Source organism: Lonchura striata, chromosome 24, assembly GCF_046129695.1.
Source record: "Lonchura striata isolate bLonStr1 chromosome 24, bLonStr1.mat, whole genome shotgun sequence".
In the NCBI taxonomy this organism is placed as follows: domain Eukaryota; kingdom Metazoa; phylum Chordata; class Aves; order Passeriformes; family Estrildidae; genus Lonchura; species Lonchura striata.
The window spans coordinates 7,694,617-7,719,037 of NC_134626.1; the positions used below are offsets into that span (position 1 = coordinate 7,694,617).

At 51.3% G+C, this 24,421-nt stretch overlaps 1 protein-coding gene across 1 annotated transcript; it reads right to left on the reverse strand.

The window, feature by feature from the left end:
• Positions 1-270: 270 nt before the first annotated feature.
• On the reverse strand, positions 271-22,222 carry FHAD1 (forkhead associated phosphopeptide binding domain 1). The gene is made up of 28 exons (XM_077788084.1): positions 22,082-22,222; positions 21,596-21,805; positions 19,304-19,583; positions 18,242-18,333; positions 17,760-17,984; positions 17,288-17,411; positions 16,807-16,937; positions 16,007-16,072; positions 15,508-15,600; positions 14,387-14,494; positions 13,906-13,989; positions 13,026-13,178; positions 12,495-12,690; positions 12,098-12,168; positions 11,656-11,793; positions 10,747-10,854; positions 10,468-10,557; positions 10,080-10,293; positions 9,502-9,583; positions 7,124-7,239; positions 6,320-6,479; positions 5,890-5,998; positions 5,521-5,575; positions 3,288-3,617; positions 2,277-2,404; positions 1,890-1,940; positions 1,014-1,228; positions 271-586 (listed from the first exon to the last, which is right to left on the reverse strand). Exons 1-28 carry the CDS (start codon positions 22,175-22,177, stop codon positions 271-273), a joined length of 4,041 nt encoding a protein of 1,346 aa, XP_077644210.1. The 5' UTR covers positions 22,178-22,222.
• Between the last annotated feature and the right edge of the window lie 2,199 nt (positions 22,223-24,421).

A 24,421-nucleotide genomic window follows, 5' to 3' on the forward strand; every position in this document is an offset into this window, starting at 1 on the left:
AGCCCACACTGATGACTGTTCCTACTGCAAACCAGCACCTAGTGAAGGTCCCCGTGGTGCTGCTCCTATGAGCTTCCTGATTTGACAGCATCTGCCATGCACTCCTTGGCCTTCGGCTGGCCTGAGTAGAGTCTTTGTGGCTCCAGGCTGCAGAACAGAGACAACAGACACAGCGCTGACCACAACAGCTCAGCATGACCTGCTCTCCTCCCTTGTCCTCATACATGGTGCAAACCCATTGCTACAGGTGCTGCACGTCCTCCAACTTCATCAAGGGATGCTGCCACGATGCTGCAGCTGAGCGTTGGGGGCCTGGAACCTGCAGCCTCTTGGGATGGTCTGACTGACCACCCTGAGGGTGGTTCCCAACAGGTGGAGCTGGCTGTTGCACAGAGCAGGAGTTGGGTGTTCCCTTCTCACCTTGTGCCGTTTGGCCACTTGCTGCAGCCTCTTCTCCTGGTCCAGCTGGAGCTGTGTCCTCTCCAGAGCCTCTCTCAGCAGAGCCTTCTCTTCTGCCTCCCTGTGGGCTTCATCTTCCAGCCTGGACATCTCCTCCTGGCACCTTCGCAGGGAAGCTTGGCTCTGCCTGTGCACAACAGGAGGGGAGGATTCTGTTGGTCTTTTGCCCTTATCACCCCCTGACCCTCAGCTGTGCTCTCCCATGCCCTCCTTGGTCCTGCTGCCCCAGCTGCTGCTGTCCCAGGCTCCAGCCACCCAGGAACAAGGGAACTTGGCACGGCTTTCCTGGCTCTGACGCTGTGTGAGGCTGCAGAAGGTACCAGTGCAGAAAACCAGGAGGACCTTTCCCCACTCCTCGTGACGTTTGACTTTTGTACCGTGGCCATAGACACAGACTGGTCCCAGACACACACAGGACTCAGCAGTGTCATGTCACTTCTATTTTGCCCCAATCTATTTTAAAGCTATTTTGTATATTATATTAAAGCTATTTTGTCCCAATCTCCCTTGGCATCCAAGGACCAGGTCCTGTTCAGAGCCCTGGCTTTCCATACCTGAGCTGCTCCACAGTTCCCCCATAATCTTTCAGCACTTCTTTCCTTTCCAGGTGAACCTGGAGGTTCCTGGTATTTTTGTAAAACAGCTCCAGGGCTTTCTGTCTCTGCAGTTCCACTTCTGCCCTTCTCTCCTCAGGAAGGTGCAGAGGCTGCATTCTTGACAGCTCCTTCATCTCCACCAGGCTTCCCAGAGCACCGATTACATCAAGGTACTGTGGGAAGAAGAGGGAATGCATTATTTACCAGGTCTGCTGCATCCCATCACGCTGCTCAGCCATCTGCTTTCTGTCTGCTTTCCTGAGGACATGACAGTGTCCCAAGGAAAGTAGGTTTGCATCTCATTCCCAGCTGCACAGCTTACTGGGATTGGATTGCTTCCTTTTCTAAGATGATTGGTTTCCCTGCTGGGTGTTTCCCTGCATTTTCGGGGGGAAGAAACCTCGTTGCACAACCCACCAGCTGTGCTACCCATGGACCCCTTCCCTGGCAGCTCCCTCCATTGCTCCCTCCATTGCTCCCCAGGCTCTCTGATTCACCATGGCGTGTTTTGGGGTCCCAGAATGTCCTGGCAGACACACAGTGTGCTCTGGGCCATAGAATGATAGAATAGTTTAGATTGGAAGGGAAATTTAAAGGTCATCAAACCAATCCCCCCTGCCATGGACAGGGATGTCTTTAACTGGACCACAGTGTAGTTCATCTTCAACATTCCTGCAGCATGCTAATGCAGGATGAAACCTCTGAAATGTTTCCAAAAAACATCTAAACTCTAAGCACCCTGGGCATGTACACACACTCCACATGGTTTACCACATCTGTCCCTGATGTACCATCTTCTCACCCAAGTGTTGCCTCAGCCATTTCCAAGCTCACTGTGCTGGTGGTGATCCTGAACAAGCTCCCATTAGGAACATGGTCAGGAACCTGCACAGACAAGGAAAGATCCATGGAGCCCACTTTGGGCCTGGATTTTGGCCAAGTGGTTTGTGCCTCCCTTTCACCCCATGGGAAAACCAGCCCAGTCCTGCTGTGGTCCCAAGCCTCGCTCAGCCCACGGCACCCCTGGTGCTTCTCCTACAGCACCAGGCAATGTGCTGGTCCTGGTGGAGTTGCCACTGCAGGAGCACTGCCTGCCTTCCATCAGGCTGCATCTCCTACCTGGACTTCTTACTGAGCATCTCTAAAACCTATTTCTCCCCTTCCCAGGGCGTACTTTCCAAGCAAAGTCACAGGCATTATAAACCATAAACTGCCCTCTACCTTGCCAGCCTTCAGTTTTTCTCCTGACACAGAAGCAGGTTCCAGCTCAAGACCTCTTTGTTGGACCATTTTCTCTGGGAAGTCTTTCATCTGGACCACCAGTGGCTCTGAATTGCTCTTCACATCACCTGGAGGCAAACAAGCAGATGCCAAATTGTTCCACTCTCCACACAGCTTTGAGGCTGCCCAGCTTTCCCAGACTCCCTGTGATGGTGGGTGTGGAATCCTCCCTCGTGGGTCCTCCTGATGGGAAGACCCCTAAAAGTTCTGTGCCAGGAATGAGAGACAGATCGGACTTTTGGTTTTTTGGTCTTCAGGTTATTATTTATTTTTTTCTTATCAGAAGTTCTGCATGCTGTCTACATCTCAGACTTAGTGTACAAGGAGAAAGCACAAAAAGTGTCAAGACACACAGATTCAAGGTCTTTTAAAGCTATTTTGTCCAATTAACTCTTAGAAAGTACTTTAAGTTCTGCCTTTCTTCTAATAACTAATTATTTGTCTGCCCATGCAATATCTGCATTGTGGTTCTTTCTAACCAATCACTTTGTGTTCCCAACACTGCAGAAAATGGAGTAGATGAAAAACAAGATCAGGCAATGCCCAGAATTCTCCATTTTGTCTTCTACCCACCTCCATACTAAAAACCCGAAAAAGTTTTTCACCCTGTGATGAACTGTACTACAATCTATTTCACACACTTGTAGATTCCAATTCGTCCCAAAGTCTTGGAAGCTTTCTCCATGGACGAAGGTTAAAAGCAGCATTCTCCTGGGGATAGGAGTTCTCAGGACAGGCAGAAAAATATTCTACGTGCCCTGGCTTCCAGCAGGTGGCCAGGTCCTGGCACAGGTTGCCCAGAGAAGCTGTGGCTGCTTCATGCCAGGATGGACAGGGCTTGGAGCAGCCTGGAGTAGTGTCAAGTGTCCCATGGCAGGGGGTGGAACAAGATGGTCCTTAAAGTCTCTTCCAACCCAACCCATTCCTTCGTTCTAGGAGAGCCCTGCTCACCTGAGCACTGTCTCTTCTCCAGCATCTTCACCCTCTCCCGGAGCTCGGCCAGACCTGCTTTTTGGCGCTGGATCGTGTCCTCGTGCCTGAGGCCTTGGCACTTCGCACCGAGCTCAGCCAAGCATGATGGGGGCTCCTGAAAGGAGACAGGTTCTTGCCCAGTCTGCATCTGGCACAGCACAAGCTCAGTGTAAACACAGCCCTGCTGCAGACACGGGGCACTTGGCACAAGATCAAAGCCTGGGGAGTATCTCTGTGGATTTACAGGAGCATAAGAGACTTGACTGAGACCTCTTTCCTGCTCTCCTGTGCCATGGTCAGGACATGAACCTGTCGGAATTCAAAATGTCCCTCAGACATTTTTGGAGGTTCCAGGCCCAGGTCAGAAGCATTTGAGACCCTGGCAGGCAGCTGCAAACAGCTGTGATTTTGGGTTTGAGCCATGGAATGATTTACCAACCTTGCAGGAAAACAAGAATTCACAAAAGTTTAGATATTACAGTAGAAGTAGTCACAAAGTAAAGGGAATTTTTGAGTGCTGTACAGGGGGGTTTTGGTTTTGTACATGGGGGTCAGAGGTTTTAAGATGGATTTGGGATTTGGGCCTGTCCTGTCCTCCCTCTTTCTCCTTCCTCACCTCCATGTTCTTGGTGATGTTGGCACTCACAGATTGGTTTAGAGTAGAAAAACACCATTTAATATAGGTAATAGGCATTGGGGAAAAACTGTAAACATGTAACACGTAATGTACCATATAAAAGATAGAAAAGCACCATTTAATATAGGTAATAGGCATTAGGGAAAACTGTGAACATGTAACACGTAATGTACCATATAAAAGATAGAAAAGCACCATTTAATATAGGTAATAGGCATTAGGGAAAACTGTGAACATGTAACACGTAATGTACATATAAAAGATAGAAAAGCACCATTTAATATAGGTAATAGGCATTGGGGAAAACTGTAACCATGTAACATGTAATGTACCATATAAAAGACAGCAGCAGCCCTGGGCGGGGAGAGAAGAAGCAGTCGGGGTCAGAGAGGATGTCAGGGTGTGTGTGTGCCTCTGCCTGAGCTGGGAGCAAACCACAGCAGTCCCAGAAGAAAATCTTTTAGATAACTTACAATAAACTGCCTTGAGACCAAACAACAGAGACTGCTGAGCCTTTCTTTGGAAGCTCGGGTGGGAGGAGAGACTTTTCCACCACACGGAGCCACTCCTGACCTAGGGTGAGCTCTGGCATGAACCCTGCAAATGCTCAGGAGAGGCAGGAGAGGGTTGGTGCACAGCTCTCAACAGTCATGCTGGCGTTTGTCCCTTGTCCTTTGCACCACCAGAGAGCATTTGCCATCTAGACGCAAACACGGGTGGACTTCAGAGGCTGCGTCCTTGCACAGACTTGGACATTTCTCTCTCCATGTGCACGGCCTCTCCCAGCCCCACCCAGATCCTCACATTATGACAAACATCCAAAAATCTGTAATGGGGCCGTAGGGCTGATGATGGCTGCAGACCCCCAGCTCCGGGCTGGCTGCTGTCACCCCCATCTCTGCCCATCCCTCTCCCGAGTGGCACCCCCAGCACTGGGATCTTCCCCTGCCCATCACAGGACGTGGAGCAGGACGGGCAGTGCCTCGCCCGTCACCGGCTGGTGTGAGTCAGTGCCAGCCCCCGCAGCAGCCGGCCTCGCTGGCACGCTGCTGGCTGCCAGCATCGCTGCACAGAATGTACAATTCCCACAGCCCCTCCATCTGCTGCCGCCACCCCCTGCGAGTTCTTCCCTTTTCCAGCCTCGGGAAAATCCAGTAGGGATTTGGCACAGGAGAATTGTTACGTTGTGCTCATGGGCATTCTGTTCCCCCTTCCCCAGGACCCTGTGACTCTGATCAGAGAACCCTGGACCCTCTTTCCTGCCCCAGCGGGGTTGGTGGAGAGCCAAGGAGCCCTCCCTGCCCAAAGCCTGGATAAACCCCTGACATTTCCTGTTCGTGCTCTTTTTCCCCGCTCTCCCCATGGACACCACAGCATAAAGAGAGCTGAACCAACATATCTGGGGTAAGAGCCTCTTTTGGAAATATTTGCCATCTCCTGATATTCCTCCCCTCAAAGCCTCGGATCTCTGGGCTAGCCTGATAATTTAGGGGGCTAAGAAGGGGGGAAACATCAGAGAATGAGGAGCGTTTCTTCCTGTCCTGTGCAAGAAGCTGCCCCTACTTCTGCACATACAAGCCGAGACCTGGTTCTGCATTACCTGCACAGCCAGCACACACAGCTCGGCAAGCTGGGAAAAGGAAGGAATGCTTGCGTGTCGCTGTTCCCTCTAATTGGCAATTAATGCAGCCATTAACATACACAACACTTGGTGGTTCCAAAGCGCTGTGCACACATCAGCTCATTAACCAGCTGCAGCCTGGTGGGGGTTGTGGGTTCCCCAGATCACAGGCAGCCCTGGCTTGGGAAGCGTGCCCGGCCATCCCATCCTCGGGCCAGCGTGGGGCAGCTCCAGGCTTGGCTCTCACCATGATGCTGAGAAACAACACGTGCCATCGGTGCTCTTGGCAAACCCACACCTCGGTGACCTCCACGAGGACTTACCCTCTGGGAGGCTCCACTCACCTGCACTGGTGTCCTGGGAGCATCCCCTTTGTTCTCCTCTGTTTGTTGGGAAGCATCCCTCAGCACCTGGCAGCGCCTTTGGGCTTGGCTGAGTGGAGAGACAAGATGTTGTGGGACCCGTGATGGATGAGGGTGACCCAACCAGCTTGTGGAGAGCAGCACCCTGGGCAGCCACTGATGACTACCACGGTGTGGGTGGGAACACTCAGATGCAAGTGTCTGAGTTACACATCTACTGGCATGAGCTCCACTAAACCCCCATTTCGGTTCCTGTGCCGTGGATTCAGAGCTGAGCACCATCCTGATACTCTCACACTTGCCTTTTGCTCTGGGAGAACCCTAAACACCATCAGCTGCTGGGGGCACGCAGAGTGGCATCCTTGAAGCCTTGGGTGATGTCAGGGTGTACCTTAATTCTTCAGCTGCTGCTTTCAGGGCCTGATCCTTCTCCTCCACAAGGCTGGACATCTCGGATAGCTTTTCTCTGAGCTGGTTCATTTCCCACTCCCGGTGTTTCAGCTGCCTCTGGCTGTGCTCCAGCTCCACCTTCTGCTCTTCACTCAGCTCCCCTAAGCACAGAACAGCCTGGTGGGACGCTGGCTGACTCATCACACGGTCCTGGGGGATCTGCAGCTGCTGCACCCTCATGAAAGCAGCAATGGGGCTCTTCCCTGAAGAGCCCTGCCCTTGGCAGCTGCCCTCAGATCCTGGGCCATGCCAACAGGACATCCTGGTTTACTAAATCCCAGTCTCTTTGGGGAGGTACAAGACAGGGAAATTCCTTACTGTGGCAATTTTCCTTCAGCTTGAAGGAGGACAGGTCACCAGCATTTTCTGACTTGCATTTTTTGACTGCACACATTCCTAATGGGCTCTGTCCTCATGTTCACAGCCCTGCCCATGGAGGAATTCCAGACAAGGCTTTCCCAGTCCACTGGCTTGGAACATCTTCAGCTCCAAGAAGCTCACCATTGTGATTTTGAGCTCAGATTTGTCTACCCACTCTCCCCCTGGTTACTCTGCTTTCTCATTGTCACTTTTATGACTTAGCCAAGGATGGGGAGAAGTTCACCTTCCCAAAGGGAACAGACTGCCTGCTTTGCTCCCAGCAGGACAAGGCATTGCCTGGGAATGGTGACACCAATTTCCTGTGATCTGTGTGTGCTTGCAGGAGGATGGGGATGATGGCAGCCGCACAGTGCACGTCACCCACCTCTCATGTCTGACATTCTGGTTCTGGTTTCTGACAGCTCCCTGCTGAGCCTGCTGATGACTGCCTTCTTTTCCAGGAGTGTGCCCTGCACCCCTGCCAGCTCCTCCTGCAGTTTTCTGGGAAAGATCAGTGCAGATCTCTCAGCCATTGGGAAACCTCATGGCAGGGAGCACATGCATGCCTTCCTGTGCTGCATTCCTGGTTAATATTTTATTATTTAACTCTGGTTTTACCTGCCTTTTGGTCTCCTTGGGTCACCCTGTGGTGTGGGCTTGGCCACACCAGTTGCTTTTACCTGGAGCCATCCAGAGGGGATGGCAGATTGTCATGTGCTATTTGGCATCACCTTGATGCTTTATGTCCTTAGGACCAGTTCAGCCTAGCAAAGGGACTCGAGTCCTGTCTTAGACTAAAAAGATCTTGGAACAAGGTGGCATTGGACTTCCTTAGGTTTTCCCAAGTGGTCCTTGCCTGTTGTGGTCTGTTTTGCTTTGAATCCATGTTTGCCCCCTGTTCTCCTCCCTAATCCCCTCCCTTTCCCAGTTGCCAATTTTCCCAAGCCCTTCCTTAACCTCCTCCCTTTCAAGCTGTAAATCCTCCCTATCCCTGCCCCTTTCTCCAGAGAGTTCTGTGTCTGTCTTGTCGCCCTCAATACCCCATTTGTTCCTTTGTATTACCCCCCCCCATATTCCCTGATAGGCTCATAAGCTATTTGCCCACCTTATATTCCTCCTTACCATATCCTCACTGGTTCACTTTCCTACACCCCTACTCCTGAGCTGCTGCATAAAAACTTTTGTTCACCTCCCCAGTCTTGTAGGGAGCCCAGGAATAAACTCATCTTGTCCCACCCCAAGCCCCGTGCCATCCCTGTCTGTCCCTGCCGATAACTGGGATTGCAGAGCTCGCAGGGAACGGTCACGGCCCTGATGCAGCCGCCCCACACGGCACACGCTGCTCCAAGTGGGAGCAGAGGATGGTTCCCTCCTTCGTCTTTTAAAATAAACGGGACAATCTGTGGGGGCGCCTGCCTCACTGAAGGAGAAGGGAAAAGAACATCTATGACGAAGAACATCAGCAAGCTCTGCCTTGGACTCCAAGAGGAGCCAAGCAGAAGATTTGAGGCTCCAGGACTCTCTCATCCTCGCTGGTGCTCTCTACCCCAGGCTACCAGGTGCCCCGAGAGGGTGGACTTATCCCAGGACAAGGACAGATGTTGAATGGCTCACATTGGGCTGAGCCAAGGCCCTGAACAGGAGCCGAGGTAACATCAGGATCCCTGAAGGGCAACACCGGGACCAGCACACCAGGGACCGACAGTGGCCGCGCCCAAGACTCGGGGGACACTGTTGGTCCCTGGAAGTGACCAGCCGAGGAAGATAAAGTCCCCAGTTTATCGTGATTCCACCACAGAAGTTGGCTCCTGAACCAGCTATGGAGAACCACTCCGGGGCCGGCGCCTCCTGACAAGAACCTGATCCGAGGGGATCACCACCGGCACTCCCTTGGATCCCCAGGGTGAATGGCCAGAAACGCCTCCACCCACGCTCTGGGGGTAAGTGAGCTGAAGCAGGGATTTTCCCAGCAGGTGGGTTTAGTCTCCACAAGCTGGTGGCTAAACTTGCAGAGACCACAGGGAACCCTCCTGATCCAAGGGGATCTTCACCATCACTCCCTTGGATCCTCACTCTTCCCCAAAAGGTTGGGGCATCCCCTGAGGGTACCCTCCACTTATCAGGAGGGTGCTTTTCTATTCTCTCTCTTACCCAAAGCTGGGCTCTACCCCAAAGGCTGGGGTATCCCATTAGTGTTGAGAGAGTACAAAATACAAGAATAGGGCAGAAATTTTCCATCAAATGACAGCACGTTGATAAGAATAGGGGAGAATCTAATGTTATGCAAGAAGCCCCTGAGATCCATGCACCTTGTTGAAGTCTAGCCTCGTCAGGCTCCTCCCCTGTAAGTTCCCCTGTGGCTTCTGTGAAGCTCCCAGTACCCTCTGTCCCTTGGACTTCCCAAAACCCTATCCTACCCTCCCTTGGGGATGGCATTGGCCAAGCACCCCTGTGTATGATTTCCCACCCCGTTTTCCCTGGTAGGCTCATGAGCCATTTGCCCCCCTTATACTCCTCCCCTACCATATCCTCACTGGTTCACTTTCCTACACCCCTACTCCTGAGCTGCTGCATAAAAACTTCTGTTCACCCCCCCCAGCCCCCAGTCTGTCTGGGAGCCCAGGAATAAATAAATCCATCCTGTCCCACCCCAAGCCCTGTGCCACCGCTGTGTGTCCCTGCAATAACGGGGTTGCAGAGCTGGCAGGGAGCGGTTGCAGCCCTGCCCCAGCCTCTCTGACCACCACAGCAAGTGCTGCTCACCTCACACAAACATGAGACCCCACGGCAGGACAAATCTTCAGCCAAATTGCCGATGTTGAGCTGTGGGCGTCACACTGAAGTCCTACAGGACACCAGAAACAAAGGTCAGTTATTTCTTTGTAACACTTACATGCTTGTTGCTTCTGCTACACAGATGTTTTCCTTCATGTGGCAGATCTGAGGGCTGAGGACTGTCTCTCTGGGAAACCCATGCCCCTCAGAGCCCAGTTCCAAGGCCAACCAGACAATTCTTGACATCCAGCCTTGCTTGGGATTGCTTCTATCTGGGAGCAGCCCAAAGCACACCAGTCTTGTCATTTTAGAGGGCAAAGAGCCCTTCTCTAGTGGCAAAGCCCTGACAAAACCACCAAACAATGAAAAAATATTCTCCAAAACTACCAGACAATGAAACGGCTTCTGCAGGACCTCACAGAGCTCGTATTGCAGGTGGAATAACCCTCATTCAACATCTTCCCAATGTTTTCTGTAGCAGCAAATTCACTGTTCCATCTCCACACAAATTTCATGTTAAGCCAGCCGGTCCTGGTACAGGCATACCCCATACAACCCTTACCTACCTTCCATTTTTTCCACAAGTGCTGCCTTTTCCTCCTCCAGCACCTTCTGCTGCTGAGTGGCCTCTAGCAGCCTGTCCTCTAAAGCCAAGATGGTCAGGGAATGCTGCTTGCTTTGCTCCCTATATCCTGCTATGTCTTCTTGCAGTTTCAGCCTCTGTAACTCCTTTTCCTCCTGGGCAGCCCTGAGCTGTTGGTTCTGCTGCTGTAACACTGCCTGGGAAACAAGACATGGGAGCACGGTTGGAAGCATGGGGGTTTCTTTTGGGATCACCATCAGCATCATCTCTCCTGGACAGTGGTCACAAGAATGGAGGGAAGGATTGCAGGGATGGGGGAAGCCTTCTTCTCCAGCACTGCATCCTCCACCTGCACAGGTCAGTGCAAGTACCTTCTGTGCAGTGATTTCCTCCAGCTCGTGCAAAGCCTCTCTCAGTTTTCCCTCTGTCAGTTCCTGCTCCTCTGCCTTCTTTGCTGCTGCCTACCAGAGGAAATTAGCAGTAATTAGGTCAGCCAGGAATCCACCTTTCTGTCTGCAGAGCTGCTCTCTGTGTATTTGGGGGGCGGGGAAACCCCTTTGTCCACTGCTTTGAGCCCTGGAGCACCACACTAGACTTCCCCTTTTCTTCATTCCAAGAGTGAGCTGTTCTGCTGCACCTCCCACGCTCACCTCAGCCATGCTTCTTAGGTGGCTTTCCAACTCTTGGATCTTCTTCTGTTCTTCCTCCACAGCCTTCTTGCATTTGTCCTTCTCCTCAGTGATGGCGCTTTCCAGAATCTGTGAATCAACAGACCAGAGGCACTTCAGGAAAAAAAGACCTCAGCTCCAAGGAGGAAAGCAGCAGGGAGGGTCATTGCTCCAGAGCAGGGGCAGGTGATGGGAGAAAAGCTTGGCAGGACACGAGGTAACTCAGTGAAAGAGAGGATGGGAGCACCTGGGGAAGCACAGCTGAGAGACTGGGTAGGAGCTGCTTGGCTGCTCCTTGCCTGAACTCTTACAAAACTGAACACCAGGAAACCACCATTGCCAAGGTGCCAGACACAAAAGCAGACTGGAAAGTGTCCTACAAGGCCCCCATGATCACAGCACACACATGGCAAAACACCCACCCACACCCTGGCTGACGCTGCTTCCCACGCCAGAGCCACTGGTGCCATGGCCTGGGCTTCCCTGGGGATGAGGGGGGACTGTGCCCCCCTGCTCCACAGGGATATTCCTCTCCAGCCCAAAAGGAGCCCACGGGACCCCAGCATGGGGAGGGAGGGAGAGGAGGCTTGAGAGGAAGCAATGCAATGTTTCTCCAAGCTCATGGATGATGATGCTCCTTGCTTTCCCCTTTCTCCCAGAGACTGACTGGCAGCTGTGCATCCTGATGTTACCTGCAGGTGCTTCCCAGTTCCACCATGGATACTTTTGGGAGTTTACATCACCTGGATCCATATGAGAGGATATCCAGTCCCTTGGCACTGCATTCAGTTTGGAGCTAGAGGTTCCTCCTCTCATTATGCAACACTCTTATAGACATCCATGTTTCCTGCATAACATTCCTTTCCTGGAATACCAGCCATGTCACTGTACCTGTTTGCTCTCCTTGTCCTTTTCCAGGATAATGTGCTGGATTTTTATCTGTAAGTCTTGCTCATGTTTTGCTTCCAGCTCCTTTGTGTGCTCCTGCAGCAGCTCTGCCTGCAGCTCCTGGAGCTTCTCTAATTGCTCCTACAGGGAGACATGGAGGTATTAAAGAAAGTGTGTCAGCAGCAGGGCAAGAAATTAACCTCCCATGTACATTCACTCACAAAAAATTCACAAAAGAGACCTCTCCATCCTTGTTGCATTAGGAATATGGACACACTGGCAGTGGGCTCTGTCTCCCTTACCTTACATTTCCTGTAGACGTGGGGATCTCAGCTACTGCACATCCCCAGTCCAGGTGCCACACTGGCTTGCTTGGGACTGCCATCATATTTACCATGGAAAGAGTCCAAGTCCACCTAGTTTATGTGCATAAATATTTCTGTACCTGCAACATCTGATTCCTCTGTGCCATCTCCTGACTCTTTTCCAACAAGCTCCCGAGAGCAGCCAACAGCCCTGCAAAAGTCAATGGAGCCTCACTGTGTGGGGTGCTCACACACCATATTATGCATGTCCAGGAATATTTCTTAATGAACAGGATGGTCAGGCATTGGAATAGGCCACCCTCCCTGGAGGTGTTCAAAAAAGTGTGAGGCTGTGGCACCTGGGAACAGTGCTGGCTTAATGGTTGTACTTGGTGACCTTGGAGGTATTTTCCAGCCTTAAAATTTCCATGATTCTGTGATTTTCTCCCCAAGAAGTAGCTCATGCTGGGCTTTCTCCTCTACATCTGGCTTGCCAAGACATCCCACACTCCCAGGGGTGCCCAGCAGGACACAGACCTTTGCTAGAGGTGTGCAGGTCCATCCCTGCGCTGTCCAGGAGCTGCTCTGCACCCTCCAGCCAGGACAGGGGACCATGTGCCATGTCCACCACTGCTGTCCTGATGGCTGAGACAGAGGGATCCAGGCACAGCACCTCCAGCTGCCCCAGCTCCCCTCGCAGGCTGGCACTGCTGCAGGGCCTCTTCAGGCAAGCCTGAAACACATGGAACCCGTGGGGAACAAGCCAGTCTCCACTGTCAGTGGCCTTCAGGGACTGGCAAATGACACAACATTTCTGAACGTCTCAGGACAGGCTGGAAGGGGCTTGGAGCAACCTTGTCCACTGGAAGGTGCCTCTGCCCTTGGCAGGGGGTGGAACAGGATGGGCTTTATGGAGAATCTGTGACAAACTCCTGGGAACATGAATGCTTAGGGATGATGCTTTGTTTCAGGGTTGTACCTTTTGTCTGACCTTTCCTCAGGCCAACAAAACACCCTGTGCCACTATCTCCCAGCTGCCATTTGGTTCTCAGTATTGCAAGGGCTGACCTGGAGCTGCTGCAGGGAGCTCTTGAACACCTTGATGCTTGCAGACACCTCTGTCTCCTTTGCCAGCCTGCAGCTTAATTCCTTCTGCAGGCTCTTCTCTCTTTCATGGCTTTGCTGGTTCTCATTAGAGAGCTGCCTGACCTTCTCTATCACCTGGAAAAGTGGGTGAAGAAAGAAGAGGATAAGGCTCATTCTGTTTTCCAGCTGCAGGGCCAGGGATTGAGAGAACAACTGAGACTTGCTGCAAACTGGCAGCCACGTCAGAGTCCAGGGCTTGGCCCTGCTGCAGACCACAGCCTCCCTCCAAGCTTTGGGAGACAAAGGGACTGTGTCCCCTCCACGTCATGGAGTGTGGCAGCAGCTCTCTGGCCACAGAGAGAAACACAGCTTCCCCAGGCATCGTTCTGGGAAAGGCAGTGAGAAGATCAGAGAAGAGAATGAGAAACAATTCTTCTCTTTTCTTGTTGCACCTGGTATTGTGAACATGTGCAATGTGTTATGGAGACTTGTTTCGCAAATAGTGGTTTCTTAATTAGCCAGTGGTGATGGCATTTGAATTAAAAGACCATTCAATTCTACCTGTAGCAAACCAGGGTATCAAAAGAGCAATGGGTTGCTTAATAAAGATTATTGATCAGCCTTCTGTGAATTCATGGAGTCTAAGCCAATTACTACCCAGCCAGGGGCCAGTTTGCTGTAACAATGGAGCAGAGCCATTCACCTGGGACAGCCACAGCACAGATCCTCCTCTGGAGAAGCCTGGGTGCTGCAGCCCTACTGCACATGGAGCAGGCACCACGGCCATTCTGCAGCAGCTGCTGCGAGCCACTCGGGGCTTTGCAGGCTCTGGACATCTCCGTGAGCTGGTGTCTAAACTCACCTGCTGCTCTGTTACAGCTTTCCCTGTGCTGCCAGCTGCTGATGGACAACAGACTTGCATCACTTGGGTCTTGAAGGACTCCAGCTGCAGCAGGGATCAACACATGGAAACAAGCACCATCAGTCATTGACAGCTGCTCTGCTGATCACTGATGGTCCTTAGCTAGCATGGTGTTATCTGCAAAGGGCGTCCCTGCCCAGAGCAACATTACCCAGGCACCGAGGAAGGTTGGTGTGGCTCCCAGACAGCAGAACTAAGATTAGAGATTCCTTTTCTGTATGCTATTAAACTGCTATGTTGTCCATGCTTCCCACACAAATTCTTTGGATAAACATTTTATACTTCACCCAATGACAAGGTAAGTCCTGTACCAGGGTTTGGAGCTCAGGACTCTCAGTTTTTGTTCCCACAGTACATCTTCCCCACGGGAAGCTGCATTCCTGTGCTGCCCACGGCCCCATGGTGATGTTCCAATCCCTACCTGCTCCCCAGCTCGCTGCACATCAGATTGCAGCAGGCGCTCCCTGCGCCCCATCTCCTGCAGCTGCTCTGCCTGCTGGCACCAGGCTGCCTTCAGCTCCTCCTCTGCCTGCAACGACAGCTTTGGCATCTCAGAGTGACATCCAAAACCATGCAGTGGCCATTTCAACTGTCCCCATCAGACAAGTCCAAATGTGCCTTTGGAATTGTGGGAATCCAGAGCTTCCCTCTGGCTGCCCTGGCAGGTCTGGGACCCTGGCAGGGGTCAGGAACCCCCTGGACAGAGCCCCCAGAGACACTGGCTGTGATCTCTGGCCATGGAAAAGAGTTTTCAATCTCACAGGATGAATTACAAGCTCTAAGTGTTTGATATAAGCAATAATTAAGTGTGGCACGGGTGCAAAAGTAAAATTTAGGATTCTAGGTGAGGGGTCCAAAGTGGACAAGATGGAGGAAATTGGGTGTGTCTTGTCCTTTTTCTCCTTCTTCATGCCCTCCATGTTTCACTGTGGTGTTGGCATTTTTCTGTTGGTTCAGGCTGGGGACACACTGTCCAACGTAGGTGACAGATATTGGCACGTTCTTGTAAATCCAGCCCAGGGAGTTTCTGGTATTGAATGTTTGTCACATCCCACTGAGGGCAGAGCCCCACACGCTGCCCTGCAGGACAGAGCTGGGCAGGGCAGCAGAACATGTGAGAGATAAACAGAATAAACCACCTTGGAACCAGTACAGACCAATTATGGCTTCTGCTTTGGCAGCAGGGCTGACAGACAGAGACTTTTTACAACCTCGGGATCATCAACACCTCCAATTCTGACATGCAGTACCATGGGACAGACAGCAATCCCATTGCAGGGCCTGGAGTTGCAGCATCGACCCTTCATGGCACATTTTATCTGGGTTTTATCCCTGGGATATTGTCCATCCTTGACTTCCTCGTCCAACACCCACATGGGGCACTGCCACCTGTTTCTCTTCCTCCATCAGGGTCCATGGCAGAGCTCAGGATGGTTGGATGCCCTGCCACCCAGCCTGTGCTCCCAGGGATTGCTGGTCTGTGTCCCACCCCTCTGGGTTGATGGGACCTGCCCTCTGTGTGTCCCCTGCACCCACCAGTACCTTGACTTTCTCAGCCAGTTGCTTTTGGACACTCTCATGCTTCCGGATCTCCCCCTGCAGCCCCTCCAGGTCCCGCTCCAGCTCCTCGAGGCGCTGCAAGAGCCCGGGGAGGGTGGGGGTCTCACCAGGGCAGCTGGGCATTGCCCCTCTGGATGATCTCCAGTGAGCAGCAAGATTTTCTTCCCATCTAACTCACTTTGTTTATCCTGTAATTCTCTTCTAACCTGCATTTGCTGTGGTTATATCAGGTTACAAGTGGAATTCAATCTGATTTCTGATCACATTCTCCCCAGGACCCCTCTCCCCTGCCCTCCCCTTCACACTGTAAACCAGCATTGCAGATCCAACAGAGTTTACACTTCCCCAGGCCTTATGCCCATTATGTGCCTTTGAGGAGAGGAGCCGAGTTCCAAACAACTCCCTTAATTATCAAGTTAATTATTCCCTCTTTTAATGCATTCCTGCAGCCACTGCTTACCTAAAATGTCTTTTGACTCACATTTCTGCAGGAGATGAGTTCTTGCTCTCTGAGTTCATGCTTTGTTTCTTCTTTAATTCTTGAGCTCTAGAAGGAATGGCAACCAAGGAAAATACCCATCAGGGCAGAGAGAGCATTGCTCCTGCTGTGAAGGGACACTGGTTCAGGCAGCCCGGGGCAGTGGTTGAGTTGCCATCCCTCTAAGGATTTAAAAGCCACTTGGGGACATGGTTCAGTGGTGGCCGTGGTGGTGCTGGGGTAATGGCTGGGCTCGGTGGTCTTACAGGTCATTTCCAGCCTCAGCAATTCTGGGACTCCCCATCAATCCTTGTGATCTCCTGGCCCACCACAGCCAGCACAGCCTCTGCCCTGATCATGCTCCCAGTGCAGCTCGGCCAGTGGAGGAGGAGCTGCACATGCAGAGGAACAACCTGCTGCACAAGGCACTCGCTTTAAGGACAAATCCAGGCTGGGCCGCAGGGAGCCCCAGGGCACAGAGCAGGGTTTCCATGGCTCCTTGGGAGGACCTGGCAGGAATGGTTTGTGTGTACAAACAGCTACTGTGCTCACAGGAGTCCAGGGCACGCAGTACCTGATGCAGAGCAAGGAGGGAGATCCAGCTGGGGAAGGAGACACTGATCTGTGGGCACCATGGCACACCCTGACATGGCATGGGACCATCACCACTATATCCCAGTGACACAACTTCTACCGTCCTCACCAGAGAGAAGCATGACCCTTCTCACCTGCTTTCCCACCTTAATCCCCCTGTCAAGCTGGGGGGGTCATAAATTACTGAGCCCCTAATTAGTGCTACCAACCTTGGCTGAAACCACAGCCAGCTGATTGTCCTTCTCTCGATTTTCCTTATTCAGTTTTTCAGTCTCTTGCTGGAGCTGCTGGATTTTCTGCTCCTTTTGCAGGAGTTCTCTTCGCATGTTGCTCACCAGACCTGAGGAAAACATCTCTGGTCAGAGGTCACCCAACTGTGATGGGATATTGAGAAGAAATTCCTCCCTGTGAGGGTGGGGAGGTTCTGGCACAGTGTGCCAGAGGAGTTGTGGCTGCCCCTGGGTCCCTGGCAGTGTCCAAGGCCAGGCTGGACAGGGCTTGGAGCAGCCTGGGACAGGGGAAGGTGTCCCTGTCTGTGGCAGGGGTGGAATGAGGTAGTCTTTAGGGTCCCTTCCCACAAGACATTAGGAATAATTTGTTGCCTGTACAGTTTGGCCAATACTTGCTTCCTATCCAGAGCCAGTCCCAAACTGCCTCATGCCCTGACCCAAAGCTCCAGGGACACAATACCTGCAGTCAAAGCCTGGTCCCTCTTCAACTTCTCACTTTCTCTCCGCAGCCTCCCGATCTCCAGGTCTCTTTCATGGAGGGAAAGGCTGCAAACTTGGTTTGAGCCTTTCTTCAGGTCACTGATCTGCAAAACACAGATTTACCTGTGCTGCTCACCAGAACGTTCACTGAGTGCTACAGCCCCTTCAGAGGGTCATCTGGCACTTGTGGTTTGGTTGGACTGCTCTTCAGCATCTTCAAATGCCATCCTGAATGTGCTCTGGCTGTTCCTGCTGAAATCCTAATGCCAGGGGAGGGAGGGAGCGAGGAAGGAGGGAAGGAAGGAAGGAAGGAAGGATGGATGGATCTGTCCCTCATTTCCCTTGATTTCAGACACACAAACGTTCCTGCCCAAACCTGGGAGTTGCCTCACAAACACACTGGTACCTGAGAAGTGTTTTGCCCTCTCGGTGCCTATGGAAGCCTCCAGTACCTGTTCCCTCAGGGCTTTGATCTCCTCTGTTTGGGCTCCCAGCTCTTGGTTGAAGGTGAGCAGCTTCTGGGTCAGCTCAGCCTCGTTCCTCACTGCTGCCTGGGCCAGTTTCTTGGCCATGGCTGCGATCTCCTCCTGTAGGTCTCTTATCAGCACATCCTTCCCCTTTAACTCTGTTTCCAATCCAGAAAGGTGACCCGTTTCCTTCTCCAGGAATTTCTCACCCTGCTGGCAGATTCAGGTTCCACTGGTCACTCTGCAGCCACAGAAACTGCAGACCCCCTGCCCAGGGGTACCACCCCATGGCCATCAGCAGGAGACCATGGCTGTCCCTGCTTCCCACATCCTCCATCCTCCACTGTCCCCATCCCCTGCTTTGGTGGCAGCCCCCACGCCCTGCTGGGACACAGACATTGGGCAGGATTCAGCTGCTGAGCCAAGGACCAGGACAGGGTCCTCCCTGCCTCCCTCCTCAGCATTACCTTCTCCCGCAGGAGGAGATGCACCTCGTGAGCCCCCAGCGAAGGGCCTCTCCCCACACTGCTTGCACCATCACCTGAGAAGCTGGCTGAGACTGGAAGAAAGCAAATTATCAGCAATGCTCCCTGCAGCACCCTTTTCCCTTGTCCCAAAACTACTCCAAGGTATGGCCGCTATTCAGGGCATGGGCTCACTTCACAAACAGCAGAGAAACAGCAAAAAAAGACTCTTAAGAGTGCTAACACTCTGCACAGAAGAGTGAGTTAATTAACCTCTGTGAACCAAAACAGCCTAACAGCAGCAGGGACACAGCAGAGAGAGGCTGCCCTTATTTTCCAGCACTGGCCAGCCCCCCAGAAAGCTGTGCTTTTTGTCTTCTCACGTGGGAATAGCTCTGCTTGCTGCCCTTAGGGCCTGGCAATCCTTTGGGCAGTTCCCAAAAAGAGGAGTTTGTGCTACCCTGGGGGTGTGTGTCCCCCCTTCAGCCTCGTTGCAGTTTTCCAGTTCAGCACTGGGACTCCACTCTGCACGTTGGCACGCCACTGCTGACTTGGTGTTGCTTATGACAGCTCAAGAATCCCAAGCCCACAGCAGGAAAAGCACAACACTGCACCAGGCCACAACATCCATGGCAAATGTCTCATTCTCCAGCCCAAACCCTCACCTCTGCACTGGTCTATCACATTATTTCCAGAGGTGTATTGCATACAGATCTATTTTAACGTGCCTTCACTCAAGGCAGCAACTCCAAAGGAGATAAAAACACCAAACAGGAGTCAGGAACAGGCACAGGAGCCAGTGGTGCAGATAAAGTCATGGCCCTTCTGGGTCCCACACCAGGAAAAACAAGAGGAAATGTCCCTCTGCAAGGACAACAGCATTCCCCCTGGGATGTCACAGCTCATTTCTTCCCTGACCCAAACGCCACCCAGGACCACACATGCATTTTGATCAGCTCCAGGGGCCAAAGACTCACACCCAGTTGCTCAATGCTTGTCACTTTTCTGCTCCAATCAAGGGGCTCTATGAGGACACAAGTGGCTGGTTTTGGCATCATGGAGTACCTGGCCTCAGCACAGGGGTCCTGTTGGAGGTGTCCAGAGAGGTGGCACTGGCTGTGCTTCCGTCCCGGGCACTCGCAGGTCGCCTTGGCAGCACCAGTTGGGGCACACAGCTGGGGGCTCTGGGGGTCCCAGTGCCCAGGGAGCCGGGGGGAAGCTGCCCCTGCTGCCCCTGCAGCGAGGGCAGGCACAGGGGAGATGCAGGAGTCCAGGGTTTGGGTTCTGCAGCCACCTGCAGCTCCCCACTCCACCCCATGCGACGCTTCAGCGGGGGACAGGACATCTACAGTGGGAAAACACCAAGTTATCTGCAAGATTTTAGGAAATAATTTAGCCCTGGATTCACGTGCCCCATGCTGTGGAAAACCCAGGCACAGATCTCAGCTGATGCACAATTTTAGTTTTCTCCCATTTCCATTACACAAGGATCAGATTTTAATCAGGGCATCCAGACCTTTGCTGAAACAGAAGGAAATGATTGGGGTTTTCTGATTTTTGAGCTTTTCCTCCTCTATCTGACTGCCCTAATTCTGCACATCATTTGCACAATCCAGCAGCACTCCTTTCACAGCTCTCCTGGCTCACACATGGTCCTGTCCCATTTGTTTCTCCCATTCTCCCAGACAAACCAAAGCCTCTCATTGTGTTCCCATCAGCTGGGCCTGTCACACTGGGAATTAGGACACTGTGTGCTGCTCTCCTGATGAGCAGAGCTCATCACTGGGGACAACATGTGGCTGGGAGTTTGGGATAGAAGGAGGCTGTGCCCTCCGAAACCCTGAGAGAGAGAAAACCCCAGGGGCATGTGCCCTGTTGGAACTCAAAATGTCCCTCAGACATTTCTGGAGGTTCCAGACCCAGGTCAGAAGCATTTGAGACCCTGGCAGGCAGCTGGGAACAGCTGTGATTTTGGGTTTGAACCATGGAATGAGTTACCAACTTTAAAGGTGGAACAAGGAGTAACAAAAGTTTAGATATTATAATAGAAGTAGTTACAAAGTAGAGGGGAGAACTTTTTAGTATTGTACAGGGGGGTTTTAACACCTGTACAGGGAGGTTTCTGTTTTGTACATGGGGGTCAGAGGTTTTAAGAAGAAGGGATTTTGGCCGGTCCTGTTCCTCCTCTTTCTCCTTCCTTACCTCCATGTTCTTGGTGATGTTGGCACTCACAGATTGGTTTAGAGTAGAAAAGCACCATTTAATATAGGTAATAGGCATTGGGGAAAACTGTAAACATGTAACACGTAATGTACCATATAAAAGATAGAAAAGCACCATTTAATATAGGTAATAGGCATTGGGGAAAACTGTAACCATGTAACACGTAATGTACATATAAAAGACAGCAGCAGCCCTGGGTGGGAGAGAAGAAGCAGTCGGGGTCAGAGAGGATGTCAGGGTGTGTGTGTGCCTCTGCCTGAGCTGGGAGCAAACCACAGCAGCCCCAGAAGAAAATCTTTTAGATAACTTGCAATAAACTGCCTTGAGACCAAACAACAGAGACTGCTGAGCCTTTCTTTGGAAGCTCGGGTGGGAGGAGAGACTTTTCCACCACACAGAACCCCTGAACCAGGCCGGGGTTCTGACAGTGCCCCAGTGGATTCTCTCCCTTTATTGGGAGGATAATTCATCTGGGAGATAAATTGAGGACATTGAGATGCTTGAGCACGTCCAGAGGAGGGCAATGAGGCTGGTGAGGGGCTTGGAACACAAGCACTGTGAGGAACGTTTGAGCGAGTTGGGGTTGTTTAGCCTGGAGAAGAGGAGGCTTAGAAGGTGACCTTATTGCTCTCTACAGCTTCCTGAAGGGAGGTTGTGGACAGGTGAGGATCGATCTCTTCCACCAGGCAGCAATTGGCAGAACAAGAGGACACAGTCTCAAGCTACGTCAGGGAAGGTTTAGGTTGGATATTAGGAAAAAAATTTTCACTGAAAGAATAATAAAATACTGGAATTGTCTTCCTAGGGAGGTGGTGGAATCACCATCTCTGGATATGTTTAAAAAAAGACTGGACTTGGCACCTGATGCTATAGTCTAGTTGTGGTGTTAGGGCATAGGTTGGACCTGATTATCTTAGAGGTCTCTTCCAACCTCATTATTCTGTGATTCTGCGAAATTGGGAGAATTATTTATCTGAATGAAGATGAAGGATTCCTCTGTCTCCTTTTTGGACACAAACCTCTGGCATTTGTGGATTTCTCTGGACATCCCCACCCACCCTTGCCCAGGCATCCTTCCATGGGCCATAGCATCCACCCTTCCTTGGGCACCTCTCCCTGGCCTCCCCACCCCACCTGGGCAGCCCCATCCACCACCAGCTGGAAGGTCGCTCCCTTTGCGGTGCCGAAGCTCAGGATGTCCCCCGGCCTCACCCTGACGGCCGCGTTTTGGACCTGGCAGCTGTTGACAAAGGTGCCGTGGGGGGAGTTGAAGTCCTGAAGGATGAAGCTGTTGTCTGAGGCGGAGAATTCCAGGGCTGCATGACGATCTGCTACCCCTGCAGCCTGGGAGCAGGCAAGGGACAGGCAGGGAACGCTGCTGGAGGTGGCTCCAGCTTCGTCCCTGCTCTGCCAAGCCCCTTTTCTGGCTGTCAATCCCAGCATAAACTGGTACCTCCACGCTCTGCACGGAGGATTCCAGCACATCCCCTTCCCCTTCCCCTTCCCCTTTCCCTTCCCCTTTCCCTTCCCCTTTCCCTTCCCCTTCCCCTTCCCCTTCCCCTTCCCCTTCCCCTTCCCCTTCCCTTCCCATTTTGGGACGCTCGGCTGCCTCGGCCTCACCTGCAGGACGATGTCGGCCCCTCTGTGGCTCCCGATGGTCGTGGTGGAGGATTTCAGCTGGAAACACCGCTCCGGGCTCTTTAGGAAAGCTGGCATTGTTGGCAAGGCTTGCAGCAAACACACGAGTCCTCAGTCAGCAATTTCCCCCCCACGAGTGGCTCTGCCAGCTCAAACCCCAACCACTGCACAAAGCGATCCCCAGAGCGGCCGTGGCCCGGCTGCCCGTGTGGCTGCAGTAGCCTTGGAAACCTCGGCCACGCCAGGCCTGCTGCTGCCTGCCTGGTGAGCTTTTCCTCTTCCATTTGTTTTGTTTTATTTTTTTTCTTCCCTTCTTTTTCCAAGCAACTGTCCCAGCAACACAACACAGCTCTGTGCCGACGTGGCCACAGCGATCCCATCAGCTGGGGACACACGTGGGAATGTGCATCCCAAACCCCACAGGGGCCCTGCCACCTGCTAGGACTTTTTGTCCTTATTTTACTTATTTTTATTAAATTTCATGTCATGCACGCACACACACAGAGAGGAACAGGTCTGACAACCTCAGGGAAGGGGATGAACATTGCTGTCAGGGGGATGCTGTCCCCCATCAGCACTTTGCCATCAATATTCCTTTGTCCAAGGCTGCCATATCCCCTTTTTCAACAGACTAAAAAGGAAAAAAACCCCGCCTGCTACCAACACCATGCAATTTGCCCTCACCAGGCCTGCAAGATTTCATCATGCTCCTTTTTGAGGTAGAAGTAGCACATTTGGCAAATTAGAGCTTCTCTGAAAACTTCTACCAGTTTGAAGCCATTCTTTTGTCCTGTCACTATGTGCTCTTGTATTAATCTGTATTGAAACTGATGTCAAATTTTACTCTCAAATGACTGATAGAAATAACAAATATAGTTGTTGGCTTTTGCATTTATGCATTAATATTTGTTTTGCAAGGTATTATTGAGCACAAAAATCCTGATATAGTACAACTTGTAATTACTGCTTTTGACATAGTATAATCTGTCAGTTTATGTATACACCATATAGCTTTTATAAACAGTAGTGTAATATATCCTATTGTAGACTGTAGTAAAATAGAGACTGTGAAATGTTAAAATGCTTTTTCATGTAACTAACTCAGAAAATGGTGTGAAATAATTAGGTGATTTCCCACATTTGGGACTATCTTATCTGAAAGACAAGATAACAGAAACACAAACCAGAGCACCGAAAAAAAGAAGAATTTATTGACCCTCATTATCAGGGAGTGAAAATACAACAGGATGGAACCACAAGAAAAAATACAATATATTGGTTTAATCTACAAGATGGCATGAAGACAAGTCAAAGATTAAAATCAAGCAAAAGAACATCTATACTCAAAGGAATATTTGAATATGTATAAACTCTTATGGATATGCATGTACCACCTGTAATGTAACAGTATATAGAGAACATGGTTAAAGTGAACCCTGTGATCTTGGCAAATAGCCAAGCACCCCAGCACTGGATTTTATCCCTTAATAAACTTCTATAAAAATTTTAAATAGTGAGCCATGTTTCTCACATGACTAAACTGCACAGAAGTGTATCTGAGGACATGTAACTGAAAATAAGTAATGCTATGAAGCTGTAATAAAGATTTTTCTTTTTGTTCCCTCTTACTTTGCTGTGATTTACTCTTTTTTTGTGTGTTTTATGTTGACTTCGTCTGGGTCTCTCCCTGTCTCTCTTTTGCTCACTCTCCTGCCTCTCAGTTTCTCTCCCTCTCTCTTGGCCATCTTTGACCTGCTCTCTCTCCACCTCTCTCTCTCTTTCCTTTCCTCTTTGCTTTTCCCCTTTTACTCTGTCTTTTGTCTCCTCTTACTTTCTTGTCTCTCTGCTCATTTTCTCTCTTCCCTCCATCTCAGATATTCTGTCCTGTACCTTTTCCAAGAGATAAACCCCCACACACAGCAGAGTCTCGCCACCAGCTGCAGTTGTGTAGTGCACCTGGACCAGCATCTGAGCATCTCAGCAGTCAGAGGTGTCACAGGTACATATTCTAATACTGGCTTTTTGCAAATATTACAATGGATTTATATGTGTAGTCTTAAAGTAACTTTGTTATAAAGTTTTATTTCTGTTGTTAATCATCTTAGTGAAATAGCTGGTATAAGCAGGCTTGTGTTAAAATGCCTGCTGGGATGGGATAACATCAGTGAACACACGGAGGAGACACCTGCCACACATCTGCCAACTATCAGCACTCACCACCTAAAAACAGTGTGACCAAGAGCCAAAACCTGGAGGTGGTAAGAATGGACTAAAAGCACAACCGAGGAATCTGCAGGCTCTAAAAAGGTGGATCCAAGGAGG